The sequence below is a fragment of the Dromaius novaehollandiae genome, chromosome 6, assembly GCF_036370855.1.
Source record: "Dromaius novaehollandiae isolate bDroNov1 chromosome 6, bDroNov1.hap1, whole genome shotgun sequence".
Classification (NCBI taxonomy): domain Eukaryota; kingdom Metazoa; phylum Chordata; class Aves; order Casuariiformes; family Dromaiidae; genus Dromaius; species Dromaius novaehollandiae.
The window spans coordinates 40393506-40419460 of record NC_088103.1 but is presented as its reverse complement, the minus strand read 5'-3'; the positions used below and the strand labels follow the sequence as shown (position 1 = coordinate 40419460).

At 38.7% G+C, this 25955-nt stretch overlaps 1 protein-coding gene across 3 annotated transcripts in view; it reads left to right on the top strand.

Annotated features, from left to right (window-relative positions):
• The window catches only part of GFRA1 (GDNF family receptor alpha 1), a 206870-nt gene that overhangs the window by 138890 nt on the left and 42025 nt on the right, over window positions 1–25955 (top strand). For all 3 annotated transcript variants that reach the window (XM_026096176.2, XM_064514274.1, XM_026096177.2), the window contains one exon: window positions 10014–10353. In XM_026096176.2, the coding sequence (XP_025951961.1) occupies window positions 10014–10353 (340 nt within the window). The remainder of the gene's footprint in view (window positions 1–10013; window positions 10354–25955) is intronic.

Sequence of the window (25955 nt, the reverse complement as noted above, 5' to 3'; positions counted from 1 at the left end):
ATGTGCATGAACATGGCTTTAAGGATGGCTTGCTCCATAACCATCCCTGCAAATGAGGTTAGGCTGACCCACCTTTCCCTGTATCCTCCTATTTGTCCTCTTTGAAGATAGGTGTGAAGTTTGCCTTATTTCCATCATCATGAAGCTCCCCTGATTGCCGTGGCATTACAAAAATGAGAGCAGCCTCACAATGAGATCAGCCAGCTCCCTCAGCACTCTTGCTTGCATCCCTTCTGGTCCCATGGACTTATGTCCATCCAAGGAAGCATCAGTCAGGATTTATTCTGGCTATAGTTGGTCCTGCTGTGGGACAGGAGGATGGGTTATGTTATGAAGCTCCTTCTAGCCTTATGGTCCTAAGACTAAATATGAATACCAGCTTTACCATGTATGAGTTTTTTTCCTTCTAGAATTTCCTTCCTGCAGCGAGAAGCTCTCCTTCATCATCTGCTTTCTCTACTTGAATCTAAAATTCTTGCCCCACAGAGGAGCACAGAGAATTTCCTTGGTTCCTCCACTGTGCATCTATCTAATGACCTAAATGGAGTTCCCAGCTAGACCTATCAGGAAGAGTTTTTATATCTCTTAAAAGGAATTGCTCTGGGTCAGGGTCCCCTCCATTTAAGAATTTTTGAAAATTTTACCATTTAGTTTTTATTTATGCACCATTTGCTGAGCTCTTACTTGTGTTTTGTCCATAAACAAATTTTATTTCGTGCCCAAATTTGGACTTAGGGATCTATATTTTGGTTCAAAGTGCTGGAGTTGTACCTATTTGCATGCTCACTTACCATGTAAATGTCTGCTTTCTCAGACCTTTCTCTATTGTGGCAGACATTCTAACCTTTGACCTCTTTCCCCTTGGTACACCCACTACTCTTTCTTTTGATGTTGAGAAACAAATGCAGTTTTGCATGTGTGAAAGCATCACTTTATCTTTTAATTTTGCCAGCACTTTTTATGTGCTCACCTTCCACATTTTAACAGCTTTGTTGCTAATGAAAATGAAGAAAGCACAACTGAAAGATACTGCTTTATTCACAAAACAATTCTTGGCATGCCGTTAAAGCACTAAAAAATGTGTTAGAAATTTTCAAAATATTTGACTTGAAAACAGGCCCTGTATTAGCATTTTATAGCAAATATGGCTGAGACTGAAATAGGGCAGGGTACAAAAAAGTAGGGATCAGGAACTGAATATTTTGTATAGTCACAAAAAGGTATAGTTTATTAAAATAGTTTGTCTAAAAATTTCTATTACTAATTTAAATCGAGTTATAATTTTAAAGTTTTTCTGAAAAATGGATGCTGTTCTTGAGCCTTCGTGAAAGTTCACTTCCTTTCAGTATCTCTCTTCTTTGTATCAGACATGTTTCTGATCATGTTGAGCTCAGATATCTTAGGATCAATCTTAAGTTAGACAAAAACATTTGAATTATTTCTTACACAAACTAATAAATGTGTATGTAGTGTTATTGTGAAAGGAGACAGGAAACAAAACAATATTGAAATATTTTATGTACATATACTTGAACATATACAAATGTGTCTGTATGTGTATGTATATGAGAAATCTAAGCCATCTTAAAATAAAAACATAGTGAGCTCTCAGTGCATGTAAATGTAGAGGAACTCCTCTGATTTTGGTGCACCAATGTAAATGAGAGCAAAATTTCACTGTGATTTTTAGCTTCAACAACAGGAAGATAGTGGTTAGAAGAAAATATATTTGTTTGTAGTCAAAAAATTTTCCTCAGCTGAAATCTGTGGTTATTTCAGTTTTCCATGACATAGCTGAGAGCGTATCTGGCCCCTTTTTTCAGTAACTGGCATTACTTCAGGAATAAAGCAGTTAGTGAGCAGAGAGAAGACTCTGGAATTTCCTGCACTCCTGCTGTGTAGATTCAAATGCTAAGTTTAAATAATGGATGAACCTAAGATTATTATAATTGATCATTGTATGATTTATATGGAGTAATTATAACTAGGTTGAGGAAGAATGTTCGAAAGCCAGTTTCCTGGTATCCAGAGCCATTAAATAACAGTAGGCTGCCAAAACAAAAATTAGGTGGGAACGTAGCCACAGAGTTCAGAATGTCTGTCCTCCATCTGATTTATAACTACCCTCGTGATGACAGTATCAACAGTATTTTCTCACTAGGAACAGTAAGAGCTGCTTGAGCTGTTTTTCTTACCTTTCTAACAGAGCTTTGCATTGTTTTAAGCTTAGTCAAGCATAATAGCTGGAAAACCACAAAAATCTAATGTATAACACAACGAAAAGGTGCAAGAGGTTGAGAAGGTTAATTAAAAGTGTAATGATCACATTTACGGAGACAGTCCAATTAATCACTTTATTCCAGTGGTCATGTGATGCAGAAACCATTGCTACAGGTAACTGATTTTTGGTGCTAGCATACATGGTCTGTGTATTTTGCCACAAAGGGAAATTTAACTTCTGATTTTTGTAAGCCACTTGTATTTATTTGGATATATTTTTAATATTTTCATGTTTTTAAATAGTAGCTAATATTTAGCCCTGTATCCTCACATAATCCTTTCTGCAGCTACACTCCCACTGAACAGTGTGGGAGCATTGCCCCCTTGATACCTGTAGTCTTACAGCCCAGGGGAGTTTTGCTTACAGCTTAATGGGGTTGTAGGTATAGAAGAAATAAAGCACTAGAAATACATCATTATGTAACGTAATCTCTCTGAAACAGTGTATACGACCAACAAAGTGAATTCTCAAGTGTCAACAAGCACATTTAAATGTAATTTTTACCATGTCAACTGGAAAAAGGCAAAAAGAACCTTGAAGGATCAATTACGAGGGTCATAACCTTGTATTATCTGATTTGCTATAATATTCACACAAGCTTTATTGGAATGGAACATAAATTTGAAAAATAGTGAGATTAGAAAGGATTGCAGTGCTGGAGCAAAGAGCTAGAAGCTTTCTCTTGGTTTATTTTGCTAGGGCAGCACTTTAGAGTGAGCCCATTATAACCAAGAGAACAGTAGTTATGTTAACATGGTAATTAATCAAGTCTGAGGAAATGAGGAAACAAGTTGTGAATTCAATTCTGCAGTAATAAAAAGAAATGCTGAAAGTTACCCTGTAAATTGGCATGACTTTGGTAAACAGTCCCTCACTGTGTCTTGAGAACTTGCATGCAGTAAATCACTTCTCATGGCAACTGTGTAGGTTTGAGTATTTTCACAGGTTTATTCTGTATTTCTGTGTGTGCAAGTTCCTTCTTAATTTTATTTAGTATTTAGCTAATAATAAAATACTGAACAGTGTAACTGGGGAGCATATGCAGTAACACAGATCCACTTTGAATATTTCAAGGGAAATTAATTAGAAGAACTCAGCTGAAACTGTGGTGATAGCCTTCCACATCACAAAACCAGTCTCTGATTCAGTACAGAGCGTGAATTGTATATGGAATGACTGGAGATCTCTCCTCCAGAAGAATATATTCTGTATACGGTCCTGGTCAGGCATAATTCATCCAAATAGTAGTGTAGTGTAGATTAAAAGCACCTTTATACCCTGAAAACCCTTAAGGGTAGAACTGAAATCATTGGTGCAGTAATGTGAGAAACAGTGAGTGGATTAGTTAGCAGCGGTTTGAAATTTCTTTGTTTAGAAGCTTCTGATTTTATTTGTATGTTTCTGCCTCCTATGTGAGATACCTTGGACAGAAGTAAAAGCAGCATTATGAACCAAATTCATGTAACTTAGATAATTGAAAAATCACAATACCTCTAGTGAATAAAATCAATTTAACTGTGCTGTTATGTATATAGTGTAAAACTGCAGTCCTCGGTTACACATGGAAAATTAGGGACTCTGGCATAAGCTTTCATTATATCTGTAGCAGATCAGCATATTTGTGTGAGTGAAGACAGAATGAATTTAGGCAGCAGACCACAAAGTTGTTAATATTGGGAAGCAGGGTTTCCTCTCCATCTCTGCTCTTATGGAACAAAACTTTAAATCAGTTCATAGTAGGGTTACAAAACTTTCCTCCTACATAACCCATAAGTCAGAATAGATGTTCCTCAGCCAACCTACAGCAGTCATTTCTGAGTTTTCTTGTCAGCCTTTCCCTATCCCTCCCTAAGGAAGACTGAAAGTACAAAAGGAGATCCTGTGACATCAGTTCTCCCCTTTTTCATCGGTGCAGATCCAGCTGTAGGACTTTGCTCTTACAATCTTTATCTCCAGTGTCCACTGGCAAATGGTCAACTTGAATGGTAGCAGAATCTAACTCTGAATGGAGACAAGAGTCCTGCTAAGCATTAAAGCCCAGATCCAATGGTGAACTTGAATGGTGCAAGGCACAACACATGGGCATGTGGCTCCCTTAGTAGAATTACACATCTAGGAATAGACCAAAAGATGTATTTAGGCACCTAAAAGTTAGGAACCCCTGCCCCCGGGTGATATCTAAAATCCGTAGTAAGATACTCAGAGTCCTTATAAAGTGCATGCTGTATATCCTGGAGTGCTGATCCAAAAAAAAAAAAAAGAAGAAGAAAAAAAAAAAAAACCCACCAGAATCCTGTGTGACAAATGCCTAGGTAGAGAGTAGGAAATATTAAACCTGAAAACCTGAGATTTGTTGGAAGTCTTTGGTCCTGAGGAGCCAGATTCAGAGTCTCAGGCAGGAGCATTTGCCTGCTCAGCATTCATTGTATGCTCCTGGGAGTACAGAGCTGCTTGGAAGAACTGAGCAGGGCTCTTCTTTTAAAGGGTACCTAGCTGAAGGTATCGTGGTGCTTTATTCATTAAGTTAGTGATCAGAGAGATTCCTCTCTCAGGAAGTGAGAGGCCTGTGCTCTGTGTGCCTCCTTACAGGTTTTCACAAAGCCTGGGAGAGTGCCCTATGGAGTAGGAAGTAAGCTGGCCAGCCTGGAAGAAAGAGGAAGAGCTATGGTATAGAAAAGATTATGTTGTTTATGGGATTAGAAGAGAGTGCAAGTAGGATCATGCCTCTGCAGACTTAAAATTAAGGCAGTAGTCTTCCTGCTTTCCAGTCATTGTTCTTGTAAGGGAAATAACTCTGTTCTGACACAGGCCAGAACCCAGCATTTTGCCTACCCAGGAAAGCTGTCGTCCTTGGGCTGAAGCATCGTGCTCTCTCTTGTGGTTTTCTGCCTGGGTTATATCACAGTTGAGTGATGAATACTTCCAGATCACATCTGTTGGTTCAGACTAAGCAATGTAAAGGTTTTGATCTCTATAGGGCTTGAACAGGAGATTGCCTTTATCCACTCAGCTCAGGGCAGATCTGTGAGTGTATTCAGAGAAGAACTTTTGGGACCTGTAGTCGCTAAAGTCCCTGTAGTAGCTTGTGATATCAAAGACTTGCATAGCCAGCATTGGGAAGGACTGCCCAGGAACTGTAAGTGTTACAGCTTTGGGCTCAGGTACCTAAAGTATCAGTTTAGGCATTTCTGTTTTGTCCAAGAAAATGGGAGTTTATTTGCAACCATTTAGGTGCAGATGACAATCTTTCCCGTAGTTTTGTGTTTTTTTTTTTTTTAATCCGCTCTTGTTACAAGGCACAGGTACTTCGGTGAAGTGCATAGGTGCCCTTCTATTCAAGTAGGACCAAGGTACGCCATATCCTGGTCAGTGCTTGGTTCCTACATGTAATATTCTGCACCCATGTGGTCACCTCTATCACTTTGCAGTTTTGCCTTGCGTCACATTAAGATTTACTGCTCTTTTTACAGCAGTCTCTGCACTAAATACCCTGGAAAGCCTAATAATGCTAATTACTTCCAAATAGTAATTGTAATTTTAATGGCAACCTCAGTAAATTGTTTTTATGTAAATTGCAGTTTAATATGAATCTTATAGAATAAGTGATAGTTCTTCCACTCCTTCCATGTATTAGGCACATGAATAAGAAGCTGCTAAGATCCTCTGAGAATCCCTTCTAGTGCACCATGGAGTTAACGGGAGTTGTAGAGATAGCCAGAAGGCTTACTAGGTGCAGAAATGAAATGGAAATCCAAGAAAGTTGAAAGATTAAGGTGAAGAGACTATTTGAAAGAGAGTGAAGCACAAGAAAGATAATACAGGGCAGAGGAAGCCCTATTAAAACTTTAGAACGTCTCTGGATAAAAGAATGAAGTGTTTGGCTGGCTACTTTCTGCTCTTTTTCCCAAGGCTGAACAGGAGCCTGAGTCCAGAACTGCTGCAGCTGTAAAAACTGTGAGCCAAGGTGGGGGACTTCAGGAGATAACAAGTACCAAAGTGGTAGCAGCTTATACTGCAACATAGGGCCTGTTTTTTCTTCAGTAAAGTTGGTCTAAAATCATCTCGCCTTGCATTGAAGTATTACATGTACAGTAGAGGAGCTGGGAGCTGGTGATCCATATGGAGGTAAGTTAGTATCAGTCAGCTGATTGTTGCTGTCTTGGAGTTTCTGCACATATTATAAAGCAAACTGCCTGGCAGAAGGAAGTTTTGGGGAATTCCAAGTTTGCAGATGTTGGGAGCTGCTGCTTTCCCACTGAGCAGCAGCTCCTGGCTACAGTTGAGTTCCTAAAAATTATGTGGTGGCTCTGCCTTGCACCACAGCAGGCTAGTGCCCATAGCAGCAAAGCAGCTTGCAGCTGCTAGTTACTTTTGCTGATAGGCTGTGTCCTGTTTTTTGCAGGAGCTGCTCTGCTGTGCCCGTAGCTGCAAGTGAGAACCAGTGCCTCACCCAAAGGGACAGGGTATCACTTGTCAACTGACTGGAAATAACTTACCTCAGAGTCTGCAGTAATTTGGCAGGAACTGAGAGCTGCATGGTTTGGCTGAGATTTCCAAAATGGGCCTAAGGCAAAGCAGACTTAGGAGAGAAAAAACACTGGATGGGGAAATGGCCATGGGCAGGACTCTTTACCTGTGCCAGGCTGCTGGGTCTGACTGCCCCCACTCCATACCTGAGCGTCCCAAGGGAGGAGAGAACAGAAGAAAGATCTCCTTACACAGACCTTTTCAGAGAGATGCTGGCAGGAAAAGTAGCTCTGGATTAGCTCCATTTGCTCTTAATGTAGTCAGTACCTAGCAAGAGCCAAACTTCTGCCTGTCTTAATAATTTGAGCTTTGCAAAACAGGAGCAGGATGAAATTTTGATGTTATGTGTTACTGCTGTGTAAGTAATCTCCAAAAACATTCTCAGTATTCTTAACTATACTTACCACAGGACTTAGGAATAATTACATTATACTTCTGCAATAAAAACTAAAGCATAAAGTGTGTTCTGGTTTGTAAATTTTACATTGAAACATGATTTAAAAGCTTGGGAGAAGCTAAGATTAATGAGAAGCATTTGTTTAGACAGTCATATTTAATTCAAATGCAGTTGATTCAGATCTTATACGTGCTATATGCTAGTTTTGGTTTTAAAAGGTAGAAATACTTTGTGTAATGTGATGATAAATATGCCAGAGTCAATAGCTAGAGACATATGTATCAAAATAGAAAAGGCAAGTGGCAAATAGCTAAATTAAGCAAGTTACAGCCATAGGTAATTTAAAAAACAAAACAAAACAAAAACCTGGTCCCAGTTCAGAGGTGACATGTAGAGGAATGTGAGTCTTGCGTAGGTATCAGTTATGTAAAGGATATGAAAGAATGTAAGTATTAAGGTGGTTTTATGAACAATTTGCATTTAATGCAATTTTCATTCAAGATAACTTTGCTGTTTATGTTTTCATTGATTTTGGCTTATGCTCTATTTTTAAAAAACATTCATTAAGCTGTCACTTTTGATTTTTAAGGTACTAATATTCACAGTGCTTTTTAATCCTGTAGCAGCATTTACTATATTTTGGACCCTTAATGGAGAACATGTATATGATTCTGAGCAAAGAGCTGTAGAGTCTGCTTTATTGCATCTTGGTTGTTTGTAAAGAATGTTTTATAATGTATCATAGAGTAAGTTGATGTCTGTTTGTGTTGGTATGCCCTGTTTAGAGCTCCTCCACAAAATATTTTTTTAAAGAGTAGGATTCGGCAGTTGTCTTCTAGGCACAAAATTACCATGTAATTACTCTGTAATCACATAGTAATTAGCATGTACTATTCATATATTACATAATTACATGCCCTGGAGATTACATGGTAATTATATTTGTACTTAACATATAATTCTCTATACTGTATTACAGCAAAAAAACTTCTAGAGTTCATAGTTAAGATTATAGTTATGCGTTAATGTAATACAACATTCTATATAACAGTGTTACAATTTTATGAGAGTGATGTATTTTGGATATGCTATTTCTTCTGGATCTGGTGCTGCTTAAGCTGTGGGAAACCAGTACAAGAAATGCTTGGCTGTCGTAATTTATAGTCAGATGTTGCATCCTTTTAGTTTTGTGATTTGTGATGATAAGCAAACAGTTGCAGTTTATTGTGCAGGAAACTGATATTGGGAAGGACTTAGAGTGTGAATGTTAAATATACAAATGCTAAATATACAAACTCACTGAATGTAGTTACGGCATATTGCTAGAGTGAAAAACAAATCCAATGCCTGTCACTTGTGGTTTGGGTCATTTCTGGATGTGTAAGATATGTGAGATAGTAGCAAGTGTTGTATTTTTGTGTCCTAGCATCCAGGGCCACTCTTAGGCACTGCAACTGCAATACCTCTGAGCACTGTGCTGGCCACGCCACATCATCTTTCTCTGCCATGAAAAAGGAAAAGGTTGACATCCTGATCTAGAAAAGTGAGGCAAAGTGGCAGAAGAATGGAGAGGAGGGACATTGAGTTGTAGAAGGGCCTTGGACTGAGTTTTGGGGAAAAGGTGGAAGATCTAGAATAAAAGCTTTTTTTTGGAAGAAGTTAGAACTTTAGATCTTGTTTGAGATGTTTTACCTCTGGCTGGCCTTTCTAGGAGGTTGCTGCAGGGTTTTAGATATTTGCAAAAAATGTTCTGTTCAGCTTGCAAATTCTGTAGCAATAGGAAGTTACTGTGTTTTCTTGGATCTGTGACGCTGGCATTCCCGATATCCACAACAGCATTAAGATTATTCCTAATTGAATTTTTTCACACTAACACCAGTTGTTTTCATTTTCAAGCAAAGCATATGTTGTTTATTTAATGTCTAGGTAATATATTATAAAATTAAATCTATAATTACAATCTTACCTTTTATGTGAATATTTTTCCTGTAACTTATAGTGTGTCACGTCTGTATGTGTGTGTGTAAAAGAGACATATACTCCTTGTTTTCATATATTTCTTTAACAGTGACTTGTTAATTCTATGCCAGCTTCTTCAAAGCTTGTGAACTTCATAAAACTTCTAGGGTTCAGGTGATATGTGTAGACTTTATAGGAGTATCCTGAACAAAGCCTGGATTTTACAGGCCTTTTGGGTGGCATTAGCTCACAATTGTGGGGCTGCACCTGCTTACCTTTCTGGCTGTGAGTGCTGCTTTGTACCTCAAAAGCTGTAGTAATAGGCATATGGCTTTTATATTCTGCAGAGCGCACAAATTAAATTTAAATGTTATGCTACTCGATGAAGACTCAAAATGTCATTTTTACTGTGTAAGGAAAAATTAAGACATCACAAAGTAACTGGTTTACAAAATCAAAGTTAGGAACCTGTATTCTCATTGTGTTCTTGTGCAATTGGCCAAATGTATCCCTTCCAACTTACCAGTGATTTTGACAGCTTTCTAGTGGGGCCCAGTCTTACACAATATTCACCCTGCATGCCTGCTGCAAAGATGATGAAGTACAGCCTGCTTAGTATACTCAGCATTCATTTGCCAGCATTCTGATCTTAACGCATGCTTGTGCTCTTGCTCACTTGTTAAAACATTACCCAAAGAAACATAAGCACTGATCACAGTTTCTGGCACTGGAAGTTTTCTATGTAATAAATATACACTCAGGATCTCATTAACAGTGAAATAAGCACAAACATCAAAGCACAGTATAAATGTGACACATTTCTTACTGCTGTTGTGTTGTTTTTTCTAGTGGAGCCAGTACTTTCAAAGGGGAACAATTGCTTGGATGCAGCAAAAGCTTGTAACCTAAATGATACCTGCAAGAGGTTCAGATCTGCTTACATAACCCCCTGCACCAGCAGCACGTCCAATGAAATCTGTAACAAGCGGAAGTGTCATAAGGCCCTCCGGCTGTTTTTTGACAAAGTTCCCCCAAAGCACAGCTATGGGATGCTCTTCTGCTCCTGTCGAGACGTAGCCTGTACAGAAAGGAGACGGCAGACTATTGTTCCTGTGTGTTCATATGAGGACAGGGAGAAACCAAACTGCCTGAATTTACAAGAATCCTGCAAGAAGAATTACATCTGCAGGTAAGATAGCACATGGCAGGGGAATGATTAATGAGGTACCAGAAAGAACTTTTTGGTACTGCTGGAATTGCCAGGACTGAGGGTCAGAATATCCACTAGAGAGTAGGACAAGTCAGGGAAAAAAGCAAAAGCCTTTGACATATTTAACAGAATAACAAAAGCCTACATCTGGTTATAGTGTTCACCTTCTCCAAAACCATTCACAGCTACTCACTCTCATTATGGAAGAATCTTTAAACTGCCAGGAAAGATACCAAAACAGAAATCCATTTCTTACAGATTTTTGTTGGAAACCTTCCCCTTATGTGTCTCCATGAAATGGTATCAGAATGATTTTTATTCCCCATTAATCACGAGGTGAAAACAGAATTATTCATTATAGTGGGTTTTATTTTCATTGTAACCTTGCATGTGAGCACTAGTAACTGTCTGTGGACACAAGCCACATGTGGAACTTCATATGTATCGTCATAGTACACAGGCTGTCGAGGGGATTTCTTCACGGAAAGAAAGGGGTTCACATTTGTGGACTGGCTTCTACTATCTTAAGAGCTGTTTTAGGCTTGGGGTCGTTTTATCTGCCCTCCCCTGTCAAAAGGGCTAGGCTGCTATAACTGGACGGTCACTGATTCAGTGACCTAATTCCCAGTCTTTTTCCTCCTCTCTGTGCCCAGGAGAGAGGCTGCACAGAGTGCGGTTTCCCAGGACAAACTGGGTCCCTTGCTTTTAACAAGTTCCCTGCAAGTTGTCATACCATGCTTATTCAGTGGCATACAGAACCCTCTCTGACCTTAGGAAATGCGTTAGTCCTACTTAACACTGTGTATGTTTATGTAAGAAAGCTGTTGTGCTAATGTCACATTAATGAAGTTGTACCCAAGAATCTCACTCGTTTCTAATGTGTACATTCATTGTGGATTATCAAATTCTGTGAATTAGCAAGGAAGGAAATAAACACTGTCAAGGACAGTGAAGTTATGTTTGTACATACCTTGGTAAGCAGTTACACGTATGTGCCTTGTAAAACATTTAGAATTTTGAATATGAGGTCTCCTTTCCTGATCCTCGACTTTTAACCATAGCTGGTGAGATGTGCCTGAGTGTGGTTCGCAGGTGAGCAGGAGAGCAGCTCTCTGCCTGCTATGGCTTAGGGGAAGTCAGGGGCCAGTTTCCTGCTGACACAAACTAGTGCAGCCTGAAATCAGTGGAGGGTTTTCATTTGAGCCCAGTGAGTGGCATTCAGCACCTTCACAGGTAATGCTATTACAACTTATATAAGCTTATATAAGTTGGGTCTCAGAACCACCAGTTTTCCATTTCCATGTTGTGTCATTATTCTTTTTGCTTATATATATTATCTTCCCTATATACACGCCCTGTTGAGTAGCACAATGACAGCATCTTCACTGTGTTTTCTGCAAAACTTCCAAAGTGTTACAGTGCCAGTCAAATGGAGGAGAGGATTTTATAGGGAAAGTTCTTCCTAATACTCAGGCTGTAGCAGTGTCAGGAATTCCTTAGTTAATGCCACTGCTTCTCTTTTGATTGTATTTTCTTTAGGTCAGCTTTGGTGTAACGTTATCTCAGCAGGTAATTTTTTAATGTCATTTTATTTAATTGGACTTAATGAATCTTGCACTGATGTTGTGTTGTTTCCATTCCAAAGCTGCAGAGGCAAGCTTGGTAAAATGTCTGTTCCTGGTGCCCAAACTTGCAAGAGGCACTGGGATGAAAATGGATTTCTTTATAGATTCTTGCTGTGGTTTCTTTTCTTTAAAACGCCATCTTTAATAGTTTGGACTCTTTGATGGCTCAGTGAGGCATGGCTGTTAGGGAGAGGGACGGCAGTGGAAAAGGTAGGCAAATGCTTGTGGGAACGGGGTGAGAGTGCAGCACTTCTGTCCTACACCTAGAGATACAATAAATGTGATGTGTTGCAGAGTCTTCTTAGGTAGACATTAATACCTCCTAGGTTGTCTAAACTGCTAGTGTATTTAGTACCTCTGTCTCTACTGTCATGGAGAGGAGAAATCAGCACCAGAGATACTCCAATCTGTGCACTCACAGGGAGTCAGCTGTGATTTGTTCTTCCTGGTCTGCAGGAACAGAAAGACTCGAGGAGAGGAGGAAGGAAAGGGAGGAGGAGTATTAGCATGGATAAATATCAGCCTACATAGTAATTCCAGATATGTTAAGTAGCCACTAAGCACCTAATTCTGACTCTGATAACTTCAATTTCATTTTGACATCAGAAAGAATACCTAAATAGGTGAATAATTTGGGAATGTGTTCTGACTACTCTGAAACATAGTCATTTAGAAACTATTATTTGCTTACCTATTACTTCCATTACTGCTTTTTCTTAATGCTAGTTAAAACAAGGGGATAAATTCCAAGGGGTCTCTGAAAGCACTCTGTCATGAATGCTGCTTACTGAGAAGAGCAAGATTTGAATCTGCCCATACTCATGTATAAAATATCTCATAGGCCTATGCAAATATGTATTTAAACATTCAGTTTTGGATGCTCTTTAAAAGCTTTGCCCTGTATGCACACATCACTGAATTGGTTTTCAAAACAGAGTTTAGAACAGGGAAGCAATTCAGCCAAACTGCAGATACCACCAACACCTTATTGAGACAGCAGGATGCTTTGCTGCTGATTTTTTTTTCTTTATATTCATTCAAATTCATCTGTTATATAACATAAATTCTTGATCGAGGGAAAAAGGGACCAGAAATGTCAAGAAATGTGAGTAAGTTCTGACTTACAGCTGACTTACGTAAACAGTCCTAATTTTCAAACTTCATCAAAATACTGAATGGTTAATTTTCGTTATCATTTTTCTGCTTCCTCTCCTTGTATCCCAGTACATATCCAGCTTTGAAAGCTATTGGAGTCTCTCAGGCATGCCTATCAATGCCAACTGAAAAAAAAAAAAAAGCCAAATAAAAGAAGCAGTTAGACTTTTTTCTTATTATAAACATAAACAAGATTTCTAAGGAAAAGTCAGTGTACTGTCAAAAACTTTCATGAACTGTGTCATCCTGGTATAGGTCAACCATCTGAATCCTATTCTGATTGCTTCAGCCACCACTTAAACTTCAGAAAATTGACTGGCATGTTTTAAAAACACTGTTCTGCTGTAAATGCAGCAGAATACAGTAAATACACACAGGACAGTGTGCTTCATTTTTTCCAGTGTCATATTTGACAGTATTTCAGAATACAGTATTTCAGAATACTATTTTCTTTGAGTAATGAAAATGTGAGTCATTAGTTTGGTCTTTTTAATAATCTGTGTTTTGAGTTTGCATACCTCCTCTGTCTTCTTAACACATTCATAAGGCGCAGAGCAGAATGATAGCGATGCAGACACATTATTTATTAAAAGAACAGAAAAATTGGACAGTATCAATACAGTCATGTGATGTATAGATCTGAAAGGAATGGTAGAATAATATAAGTCAATTTTTGTTAAAATAAGACTCTGGTAATATAACGTAAGTTTCTTGTCCTCCACAGTGACTCTACTCAAAATGGTTGGTCAAAGCATTTTGGTTCATTTTTAGTGTGAAATAGCCAGATAGATTCCTGACTAATTTCAGAGACCAGCCACTTGGACTTTTTTATTAGCTAAAATTAATATTCCTAAAGATTTGCCTTTAGTTTTGTAGTTAGTGCATGTTACTGGCTACAGGTATGTGGTATTGAAAAGATAAAATGGCTGCATAATATATTTAAATAACTTTTTGTCATGTGATGTCTGAAGAACAATAGTGAAATATCCTGTTAGGTTTCAGTGAAGGTGTCATTACATTGAAAACACAGTAAAGATGTTTTTGCTGTTGCGTATTTGGAGAACCAAATTTTTACAAATGTATTTTCGTTGGCACATTCTTACAAACACTTTTAGATACTGCTGTCAGTGTCTGGTCACCAGTGTCCAGTCACCTATGCTATCTAGTCTTAATTTTGTTGCAACCACTCATTCAATTCTATATGAAAGATATCTACATCTACAGGTATAAGAACATCGTGTGCAGATATGCAAACCTTTCCATCATTGCATAAAAGAATTCATGCACAGTAAAAGCTAGAACAAAAGCTCAGCTGCTTGCTGTGTTTTCTGAAAATGTGAGAAAATTGCCAAGAAATTAATTTTCCTTCTTTATATTCTGTTGGACATTTTTAATGATAATCTACCATGAAAAGATACTATCTCTGTGCCTGTTTTCTATAAGGCGTGTCCAAATCTGCCCGTGCTTTATACTGGTTCCTGTTTGTAAAAGTGGCTTTTCTGTGTAAGGCTTCTGGATTGTTCCTGTAATACATAACGTTACCGATTGCAAACCATACACCCTCATGGATGAGATTTGCCAGAGGAGGGGGCAGTTCAGTATTGTAGGTAAATTTCTGATGAGGTGTTATAAATATGCAGTCAGCCTTTTTTGTCCTGCTGTAGAAGAGGGGGAGCCCAGCATCTCGTGTTGGGAGGGAGCATTCTTCAATTACAGTGTTAATAAGTAGCCCGGAGGAGTGCACTGAAGGGATGTGTGTGTGTGTGTGTGTGTGTGGTTGGAGGGTGGGGGAAGGGAGGAGAAATATGCCTTCTGTTTGAAGTTTTCTATTCCTTAGACTTTTCTTTAATTTTTCTCACTTCTTCCCTTGCTTTCCTCACATGCCTCTCCCCTTGCTTAGTCTCCTTTCATCTCCTTCTTCTAGGTCTCCCAGTCATTATCTAACTTTTACTGCCTCTGTGACACATTTGAATTCTCTCTATTACAGCCACTTACAGTCCCCCCTCACCTGCTCTTCTGCATGTGGTTCTTTTCCTCCCGTAATATCCTGCCATAGACCAGTGATCATCTAATTCGGATGAGAGGAAAACCATAGGTGCTACCTCCCTCTCTGAGCCTTGTAGCTTATGAGTTACAATTCAGTTGGCCAGCCACTGAGATTGACTGCTCAGTCTCAGACCAGCTCCAGTTTTAGGTGTTAAAAGGAGGTTCAGTGGATATTTTCGTGAAGGATACAGTAGCATTATATACCTCTGTGAAACAGAGCTGGAGTTGCATCCTTCAAGGGTATTTATATCAGTTTGGCACTCAAAGCTGTCTGGCAGCTCCTTCGGATTATTGTTTTTCTGTGGGTATACAAAACCAGGACAACAACATAGCTTTTGTAATGCTGTTAAGGACATGGAAACAGGGACATTCTTGATTTCTAGAGACATGCAGACTGTGTCTATATTGTATCTTAGGAGACTGAGTCAGGGAGTGGGCGAAAAACCTCATGTGCTGCCTGACTCACCCTGCACTAGATGTAGGAAGCCTGCAGTGTAACAGGGTTAGCCGGAGCTCAGGCTCCCTACAGACCCTCTCTGCCCTCACTGCACACCACGTCAGGGCTTTGTGAGGAAGGACCCCATGGCTGCACAACACCAAGTGGGAAAGGAAAAGCGGCATACAATGGCAAATTAGCTTGTGGCCCAAATACTGCAGCATGCCGACAAGCTCACCTCATGTCTGTGAGCACAGCCTTAACTTGGAGAAGCACGGTTTTTATATATAGGTATGTATGTATAGCTAGAGGTACCATATTTATTTAGAAAAACAAATATGTTAAATCATTTTAATGAATTAATAGTGAGGAATGATCACAGTTCAGAAAATTCAGTTAAAATGAGAGCTGGATGGAGGTGAGACAGAATCTGGTGTGCTTTGCAGGGGAAACTTGATGGCGTAGTGGAATATGTGTGTGGGGAGTTGCTAGCCTGGAAAAAAGATGAATGCAGTCTCTGCAAAATAAGCAAAAAGCCTTTCAAGTCAAGGCAAAGTAAATATAGAAAATGCTGCAATATCAGATATTATTTTCTTCCCTTCTAATCCCTTACATGATTCATTACCATGATGTTTTTCGTTAGCAGACTGAGATAGATGTAGTATTATGTCCCCATCCCCCCCATAAACAAAGGTCATTTAAAATTTCTTCCTTCTGAATAAAACTCAAAACGAATCAAGCAGTTCCTCCTCAAAGCATATCCATAAATCCCGGTGGAATCTAAAAATCAGAACACCCAGCAAAACAAGACAGCTTTGTCCCTATTACAGTGCAGATAGATCTCATTCTGTGGTGCCAAGATCTGTTTGGCCAGTCCTCATTTCTACTCTCTGTGTTCTGCTTAAGAGAGTCTTGAAGATTAAAAGCTTGCTGGATGATTGACATTCTTCTGAAAGAAGCAAAGAAGCAAGCAAGAATATAGTAATTACAAAAATGGCTCAGCTTTATTCCTGCACCAAACTTTCACATCACTTTGTGCTTTAATGGTCAAGAGATCCTCAGACACACTGGTTTTATGCTTTAAGAAGCAGTAAGTAGACAGTATCTTTACACTGAGGTCCTTTGTCCGGCAAGCCTGAAACTTTCAAAGCAGCATCCCTTTCACTCAGCTAGAACCTTGGCTCATTCCTGAAACCCACTAACCAAGCGAAACTTCTTTTGTGCCCTTCTATCTATAAGATAGAAGTTATGCCTTAGCATTGTCAGAGCGATTTGGTTCAGCCAATTTATGTTTTGCATGGTGTAGCTTTTGTAGTCTTTCTGATGTTGCTGAAGTCCTGCTATCCCTTTCTGATTATTTTTAAGAACTAACTGTAGCACTGAATATTCATTATTACCTGTCTACAGAGCTAGAAAATAGAAAGAGGGAATAAAGTATCTATAGTACTTTGATAGTGTGAACATACAGCAATCAAAAAATAAACTGGGATACAAATAATTAGACTTCACTGGGTGGTATTCAGATACCCTGCATTCCACATCAGTCCTTTTATTCCCAAAATGATTCAGTGGCCTGAGTACTCACAGCCGCTAGAAAACATTAGCTCTGGGAACTTGGGGGGATTTGGAACATCTAAATATGGCCTGTCATCTGTTTGTGTATCATTCTGTCTGAAAGGCTTAGTTTTTCATTCTAAGTGGGAAAGGAAGACTGCCTGCATAGTAGAGTAAACATGAAGACTATGTATTAGAAACACCACCCAGGAAGGAAAGTTACAAGCAGGGCGAGTTTGACCCATTTTGTTTTGTTCCTCTGTCGTTGGGGGCAGTATTAAACTACATATGTTGCAGAAGCAGTTTCATCCTGTTTAGTCAAAAATACTGAAAACCATGAAAGTTAAATTTGGCACTGAACTTTTTAAAAGAGCTTCTAAACTTGGAACTTCTTATGTTCGTAGTATTAAGCAAGCACTTAATGGCTTTGCTGGATGGGGTTCTAGTAAGTGTAGTGCTACCACTGATTTGTTAAATTGTTAATAGAAGTTTGTAAAAGCAGAAATTTAGCATCTACATGTTTGCACAAGTAGTTTCTGCTCACTAATCTGTTCAATGTGGTGAAGAGAAGATTTGATCCCTTTTCATAGACACTCCATCTGATAGTCACGTTTGCCTAACTTGTTGTTTCTGGGGCAGAGAAATAGTGTTTTCTTTAACAAATCAAAATATTTTCTCATTTACCTCAAACCATCTATATGCTACAGGCGAGGAGCTGCTGTATATTTAATGGGAATAACAGAGCTGTTATATCAAGTATACTTCCTCTGACATCAGTGACTTCAGTGGATTTTTTCCAGGGATGAATTTAGCTATTCCTGTTCTATGTAGGTAAATCTTCAGGCAGTGCTAATTAAAAGAATGTCAACGGATTTTACCATTCCATTATGTTGGACTTTGTAAAGGTTATTTATATCACTCTACATCAGGCCCCAGTGAGAGAATATTTCTGGTGGCAGTTCATCTATTACAATAGCTGCAAGAAAATGTAAGCACAGGAACTAAAAATAGTACCTTGTTTCTCAACAGAACAAGTTACATCTACATGTATATTTTTGAATTTTAGCATTTTAATGTTTACTGAATAGAAATTGCATTGCTTTCATTATATTTTAAGCACTACCATGTTACTAATGGAGTTACTGTTAAATAGAAGCCAGATTTAAAGGTACCAATGTCTGGAAAGACTTCTTGGCACAGAAGATAGTTGTTTCCTATGCTTTGATTATCTTCTGGCTTTAAAATGAGTGACACAAAAAGTTTCCTGGTGTGTGTTTATTGTTGAACACAGATTTTCTGTATGAGCTTACTGTGACCCTGCCTGAGGTCACATTTAAGATTAATATATGACCTTACATTCTTATATTTGTGTTTACACTTTATTTGTTCAAGCATATGCTATAAACCATTAAAGCAGGCTTTTATATTATAAAGCACATGTGACTTAGACCTCTGCTAAATTAAAATTTAACTGTATCATTTGAATTGTTTTCTTTTGTTCTGGTTCGAGTACAGTTTACAGTAATTGTCCTCTAAGTTCCGATGCTGCCCTTTCTAATTAGGCATTGTGAAATGCTGGCGATGCATCTCAGCAACTGGCCATCATACAGCATTGCAAAACATTCTTCAAAATATCTTCCAGAGGAACTCCTGTAAACATCTGGATATATCACAGTCTGTCAGCTTTTTTAGCCTCAGTGGCTGTGTTCAGGTTTTTTGCCAGGGGAGACAAAAAAACCTCTTAAGACATCCACATCATCCTTAACTGGTAAAAATAGTTTATTTTCCAAACTTATACTATAAATCAGTGCTTTTCTTACTAGCGTTATACAGCCATATATCTACTGAAAGCAAGGAAAACATGTTGAGTAAGATCGATGCTATATTGGTTTGCTAGTGCCAGAACTTTGTGACTTGCTTTTTGATGAGACTGTTTTGTGCATGAAAAAAAGTTTCCCATAAAAGACACTGTAATCTGCTTTTATCTGCTGTGGTTATGGTCTGGTATTTGTTGTCCGAGTCCTCAAGAACAGCTCAGAGTAGCTTGAGGATGAGTTTCAGCTATGCTGGCTGCCCACAGACCCGGCACAACTAAGTGCAACACCCTGTGCAGCCTTTCTTTCCTTTAGCCAGGTCTCTGACAACAGACGAGGGCACAGAACTATTCCATTCAGGGATGCCACCACACATATCACAGTGCCACTCAAGGATGCAGAAACAATCCCTAACTAATCTGAGGAAACGTGATGATCTAGTGCATCATATTTTTGCCAGCAGATACCTTTGTGGCCAACAGAGAATCTGGATGCTTGCATTGCAGTTTTTAGATTATTTTCTGTTTCCAAACTCCACAGCAGCCTCATGCTTGAGCGAGCTGCATTCTATTATAGTTTATTCAAGTGGTTACAGAGAATATTGTCGTGGATGTCTTTTCCGGGTACTTGGTACTGCATCCTTTCAGTGCACACTTGTGATATAGTTGTTAATAAATACCTAAGCATCCAGCGGCACACTCAAGGAACTGCAGTGGCACTAATTTCTTTGGCTTGTTTTTTGAGAGTGACAGTGATTTTCTTAGGTTTCCAGGCTGTAATTCAAAGACACTCTTGTATGCCCAGTTAATGAAGTGAGAACAACTCTTATCTGTGATGGACTGGTTCTTTCCTGTGTAACATGCTATCAAGAAACACTCTGAGACTTGGACATCTTTAAACATGACAGTCATTCATATATAGAAACTCCAAATTAAACAGCATAAAGGAAATAAAATGAAAATATACAGAATCATAGTACTCAGAAAGTAGCTAGAGGATTTTTTCGTGTTTTTGGAGAGCTTTGTTACAGAGACAGATAGACTAAATAAAAATCTTACTAGCACCCACTTCTAGAAATCATGGATTGTCAGTTCAGCTTATCATTTTGTAGGAGATTCTCAGAGAAGTATTTTATTTGCAGTTGAGAAGACAGAAACGCATTATGCATGCTTAAAGTCAATGCAAGGAAACAGAGCCCCACAAAACATATTTAATATAGGTTTGATTTCCTGTGGAATGCTTTCCAGATGTTCTCTCAAATAGGCCTCTAAAATATGGTCTGAGATAATTTTTTGAAAGCAGAAAGAGAAAATTCTGTTTTGTGTCACTGCATCATAAAATCACTGTTCTAATTCTTTATTGCATTACCTTTTGCTCAGGATTTGCACCATATTTTTCAAAATTGGTTTTATTACACAAAAGGTCAGTAGTATAAAAACATTTTTGTTACCCAATTGCAAATATCACCAAGTATCTTAAATTAAAATTTCTCTAATGCATGATCTCAAGTTACTTATGGGTTTTACCTAACATTGATAAACTATGAGTTTAGTGCTTTGGTAAGTTCTTTGTATTTGCTGTAGCAAACATTGTGTAAAAGAATCTAGCAGGTCCCCAGCAGTTAACCTGAGCAAGGGAAAAGGATGATATTAAGAGAAAATCCTATGTAACTTACTCTGTTTTTCTTTGCATAAAATACAGTAGCAAAACAGACATGGAATATTTTTATTTTACAGGACTTACTTATTAATCAGAAAAATGAGTTTTGTTAATATCAAAGCAATACAATGTATGTGTTGTTAGTTTTAGAATATGATACAGGTGGAAATATTTTAATTTTGCATGTCTTTCTAGTAGTTAGTTCTCCATTATCTGGGTATTAGATGTCTAAAATGCCCCCGGTAAGTAAAAAGCCTGGATAACATACATACTGTCAGACATGGTGGGGAACATGGTACAGAGTCAACTAGCTTTGCAGAAGGCAGTTTGGTCAAGTATAAGTGCTTAGCACCAATTGGAGTAGTAAGTCTTGGTGGACTGTCATGTCTTTATCAGATGCTCGGAGTATTCTTGATTCTGAGAGACATCCGAACCGATCCTATGTGGTCTCTGGTGTTTGTTTCTGTATCCGGTTGTTTCACAGTCTGCATAGGCTGCCTGTATGTAATTGAGCATTGACTTTTTTGTACTTCCAGATGAACTGCATGATTTGTACAGATAAATCAAATCCAGAATCAAATATTTGCGTGGGTTTAAACTGCAAGTCATTTAAAATAGCAAAACAGAAGGAAAACCAGATAAAAACCAGCCTCTTTCATTCAGTAGCGGATGTTTGGGGTCCAGCATTCTGTAATGGTGTTTTCCAGTGTTGCAAAAGATTTGTAATGGCTAATATGAGAGAAACTGCTTTCAGTATTCAGGTCTTGGCAGTCAAGTGGTCAGTCATTAAATCGTTAAATTTTTACCCTTCTTCTCATCTGAAAAAAAGTACAAATGCTGACCTGTGTGTCAGGGTGCCCTGCAGGCTGGGGGCTCCCTGGGGCTGGCAGAGGCAGGGGCTCCCGTGGGGCAGGGCAGGGCCTTGCCACCAGGGCTCGTCCCACCGCCCACGAGGGAGCAGGGCACCGGGGCAGCCCCAGGCCCAGGCATCGCGCACCGCCGCGGGAATGGCGATGGGCCGAGGCCAGGCCGGGTGGCCACCAGCGCGTCGGGGTTGGTGGGGCCCATGGCCAGGAAGGAGCAGGACCATGGCGGGGCTGGAGCCCAGCACCACTGTGGCATCATGGGCAGGGACCGACGGCCCCAGGCTGGGCTGAAATGGTGGCCTGAGGCTGGACAGGGTGCGGGGAGGCCCTGGGGTGGATGAGCAGGAAGAGTAAGGGCTGTCAGTGCCCGCAGGGCCCTAACGCTGTAACTGTTTGAGAAGGAAGCTAAAAGACAAGGGAAAACTAACCTGTTTTCCAAGGGGGAAAAAAAAAAAAGAAAGAAAGAAAGCTGCTGGTTAATTAATATATGTAAAAATGACAGTATAAAAAAGGCTAATTAAGCTGTCAAAATTCATAGTTGCTCACAGCTGCTCAGTAGGGTGTGTACATAAATAAGAAGATATGATATTCGTATTATGCAGCTCTAGTGACTTTTAATACAAAATGTCTTCATGGATGGGTCAAATCTAAATTACCGGGTGCTGGGAGGGTCATCTCTCTTGTGCTGGAGCTCTTCAGAGACTTTTTCAGCTCACTGGCTGAAATAGTCTGATAGAATTTCTTATGTAGCCTTTGCCTCTGTTTTTCACTGCCAACTCACTGTGTGTTTATGAAAGAGAGGGAAAGTGAAAGGCTTCTGCAGCAATGAAGCCATTCGTTTGCGCACAGACCAGCCCTTTTTGCCACTATTGCATCCCAATACCTCCCACTTGAAACACTACCACCCTTACATGGGAGCTACAGAGCAGGACACTGTATTTGACCCCCACAAAAGAAGAACAAGTACTTTGGTTTGTTTTTTATATAATGATGTCATTTATCACTGTGACACATATTCATTTACTTAGTCTGAAATTTTTCAGCATCAAATTTATGCTTTTTTTCTGTTTTGAATATTGATATAGCACTTTCCTTCCATGACTATACTGTGTCTGCCAAATGGTGTCTAGACGCTAGAGCAGCTTTGACTAATTAGTGTAGTCACCCCAGTCACTCAGCTTTGGCATTTGTATATCCATTGTGTTACTGCTGTTGAGCCATAAATAGATACCTAAGCACAAGCAGCAATGGAAAGAGAGAGGATAGCCAGTAGGTTCAGACTTTACCTAACATCACTGACGTGAGCGCAGAGGACAGCAGCCGTAGCTGCCTGCATTCACCAACAGGACAAGTAGTTGCAACCACTCACTTTGACTTCATAGCGTAGTTGAATGCAGTCAGCGCAAATACAGATTCAGTGTTTGCTCAGTCTGAAGAGTTTCGTTCCTACCCCTCTTACCACCACTCTGAAACAAGGCTAAGAGAGATTTCTGTCTCTCGAAACTCAACCTGTATATACAAAGTAACCCAAAATGCGTACAGACAGAGAGAAAAAAATCAGTAAGAGAAGTCAACACCTGCTAGCCCAGCAATGAGGGTACTTCCTCAGGAGGCGTCATGTGTTTGGTTTATAAAGCTGCTTTCCATTAGGCCATGGTTTACAGCAGATCCAAAATAAAAATGGATTTTTAGAAATTTAATGCTAATTAATCACCAAGATCATATTTTTAAATATTGCAATATGCATTTCTTTGCAGCCAGTACCAAAGTTTGATTAACTAGCTTTAAAGAGGTGGAACTGATAAATATCAAAGATAATTTCAGAACATCAAAGAACTTTTATAAAACTTTGAGGAAAAAAAATAGTGAAACCTAATAAATGTTGCCTACACAACAGACCGTGCTAATATAAAATTAAATTGTCTCAAAAACTGTATACAGATTAAACACAATACTGCTATTAGCAAAGCTTATTTGTAAGCAAAAATTGAAAGTTTTGATTTATCCTGCTGTGTATTGGAAGGGCCAGCATCATAAAGAAAACAAATTAGCATCGTTTTCTTTGTATTTTTAACTGTTACAAATGATTTTATTGGTGCTAATACAAAGCACTAGAGAATAGCAGGTTTGGGATTTTTTTTGCTTTTTCTCAGAAAGACTGTTTGCTGTTTTGAGCAGATTTTCGTTGAATTAGCCAATAGGATTATTCTTATTTTTTCAGTTCATGGTATACAAAATATTTAAATAAGCTTTCTATAAGATATGCAGTCAACTTCAAGGAGATTTACCAGGGCTAAGTTAGAACTCATTTAGTTGTTTGTCCTTCAGTTTACCAAACTGCTCAGTCAAGGGCTGGAAAAAGTCCAAGACACTTAACCACAGGTTACTCCCCACAAGTTGCTTCCTGCTGGAGGAACACTAAGTTAACGCAGAATTAATATTTTTTATAGGACTGGTATCATCTTATTGTTTCTTATCATCATTCCTAAAAGGCTTGTCTCTACTGTCTAAATGATTCTTAATACTATATGCAATACTTTAGGAAATGATTTTGCTGTTCCTAATTAGACTAGTTTGTCTCTCTGTAGGTAAATAGCAGTACCACTATTCTGGTATTGCTGATGAGCAGGCTTTCATCAGTGTCACTCTACTGGAAATGTTTGGGGCTAGATCTTCAGTGAACGTTAGTCAGCAGATCTTCACTGAAATTGATGGAGTTATTTATGGAGGGTGGAGGTCTGTCTCCATTTTATTTTGTGGTCTTTACTGTGTCTCTGGTGGAAATTAATCCACACAAATATTAGGTGTAGTTAACAGCTCAAGAGAGAGCAAGAACTTTGGTCGTATGAATTTTGGATGACTCACTAGAGATAGGGAGTGTATGAAGATGTCTAGTAATGTTTGGACCACAGCTGTCTGAACTATATTTGGTTTATGAAAACTTAAATGTGCAACACTGTCAGTTCATTAACTTTTATGACCACAAAAATTCTTCAGAAATTAACGTAGAAATCAAGATGTACGCAAAAGGGATCAGCAGAGAAATTCTTAGCATCCTTAAGGGTTTACTACAGCAAATAAATTCTTTAAGCAGACTGGGTAGTAAATGACTGGTGTTAACCCACGGTTATCAGTCCTTAAAAACATTGAGAAAAGAGGAGTAAATTACATGAACCAGTGCAGCTAATAATCTAACAGAGAACTGGACAATTAAGAATAATGAAATGATAGCCAAAAATGTTTTCAGGATTTTCAAGACACTGGTTATATTATTTCAGCTCCAAAAGGATGTGTTTGGGGTCTTGGCAAATTTATATAAATAATGAAATTTAAATCCAAGGAACCACTGTGTTTTAGAAATACAAAAGTACTGCACAAGAGCAGTCTCACTCTTGCGACCATGGCAAAGATTTCATAAAAGGTAGATTTAATATGCTCTCTTCTGTCCTAAAACAGGCTTCATCTAGGTATTTGTAGAATTTTTAAAGTCCTTAGAAACCCTCCACAGTCTGTTTTCCCAGTTACTCAGAAGGCTAGATCCCAGCAACTATCTTAATTATTGACCAAGAGAAGAAATTAATGTAGTGACAAAGGGGTTTCCTTGCCCAGATTCTCTTCATGGTGCTATTTGTCTTTTCCTGTTCCTTGGAATCCATCTCTTCTCAGCCTGTCACCTGGTAGGCACAGTATATATTCACCAAATAGGTAGAGATTTTAAGGAAATTTAGAATGTGTACATATAGGGCGTCTTAAAGAATCTGTAGAGAGCTTGAGTTTCTAAAACTATTAAAGCAATTAGTACATAGACATGTCCATCTCAGGGTTAAATGGTTAGATAAGGGAAGAGAAATAGTGAAATACTTACAGTTAACTGTGGTTTGGAGACAAGCACAGTTTTGTTGGTATCAATCAGTAGAGTTAGAGAGGGATGGAACTAAAAAGAGGTCGTGAGAATAGCTTGAATAAATTCAGATACAGTTTGAATACAATCTATTTATAAGATGCTTTCTGAAACTAAGCCTTTGAACCTTTTGAAGTTTGCCTATCAGTACTTTCGGGCCAATTAATGATGTACATCCACTCCCCATCTGAGATAGGTAAAACAATAAGGCAAACAAAAATAATTAGTCTCTAGAGCATGTCAGCAAATAAATTAAATCTATGCAAATCACTTGGTTCTAGTAACTTTTGTGTTTTCATTGCAAAAATAAGAAAGAGCATTTATATTGCAAATCTACATAAGGTTGGTGCTGGAAAAGCAGAGATGGTATTATTCTGATTTTGAAATGGTTTTGCAAAGATTAAATGCCTTCTCCTGAAACATCACTGTGAGTAGTTTTATTCAAGAGAACATTTTCATCCCTGTTTCGCAGAGAAGATCGAACTAGGGAGGCTAAGTAATTTTGTTCGTGGAATCAAAGGTGTA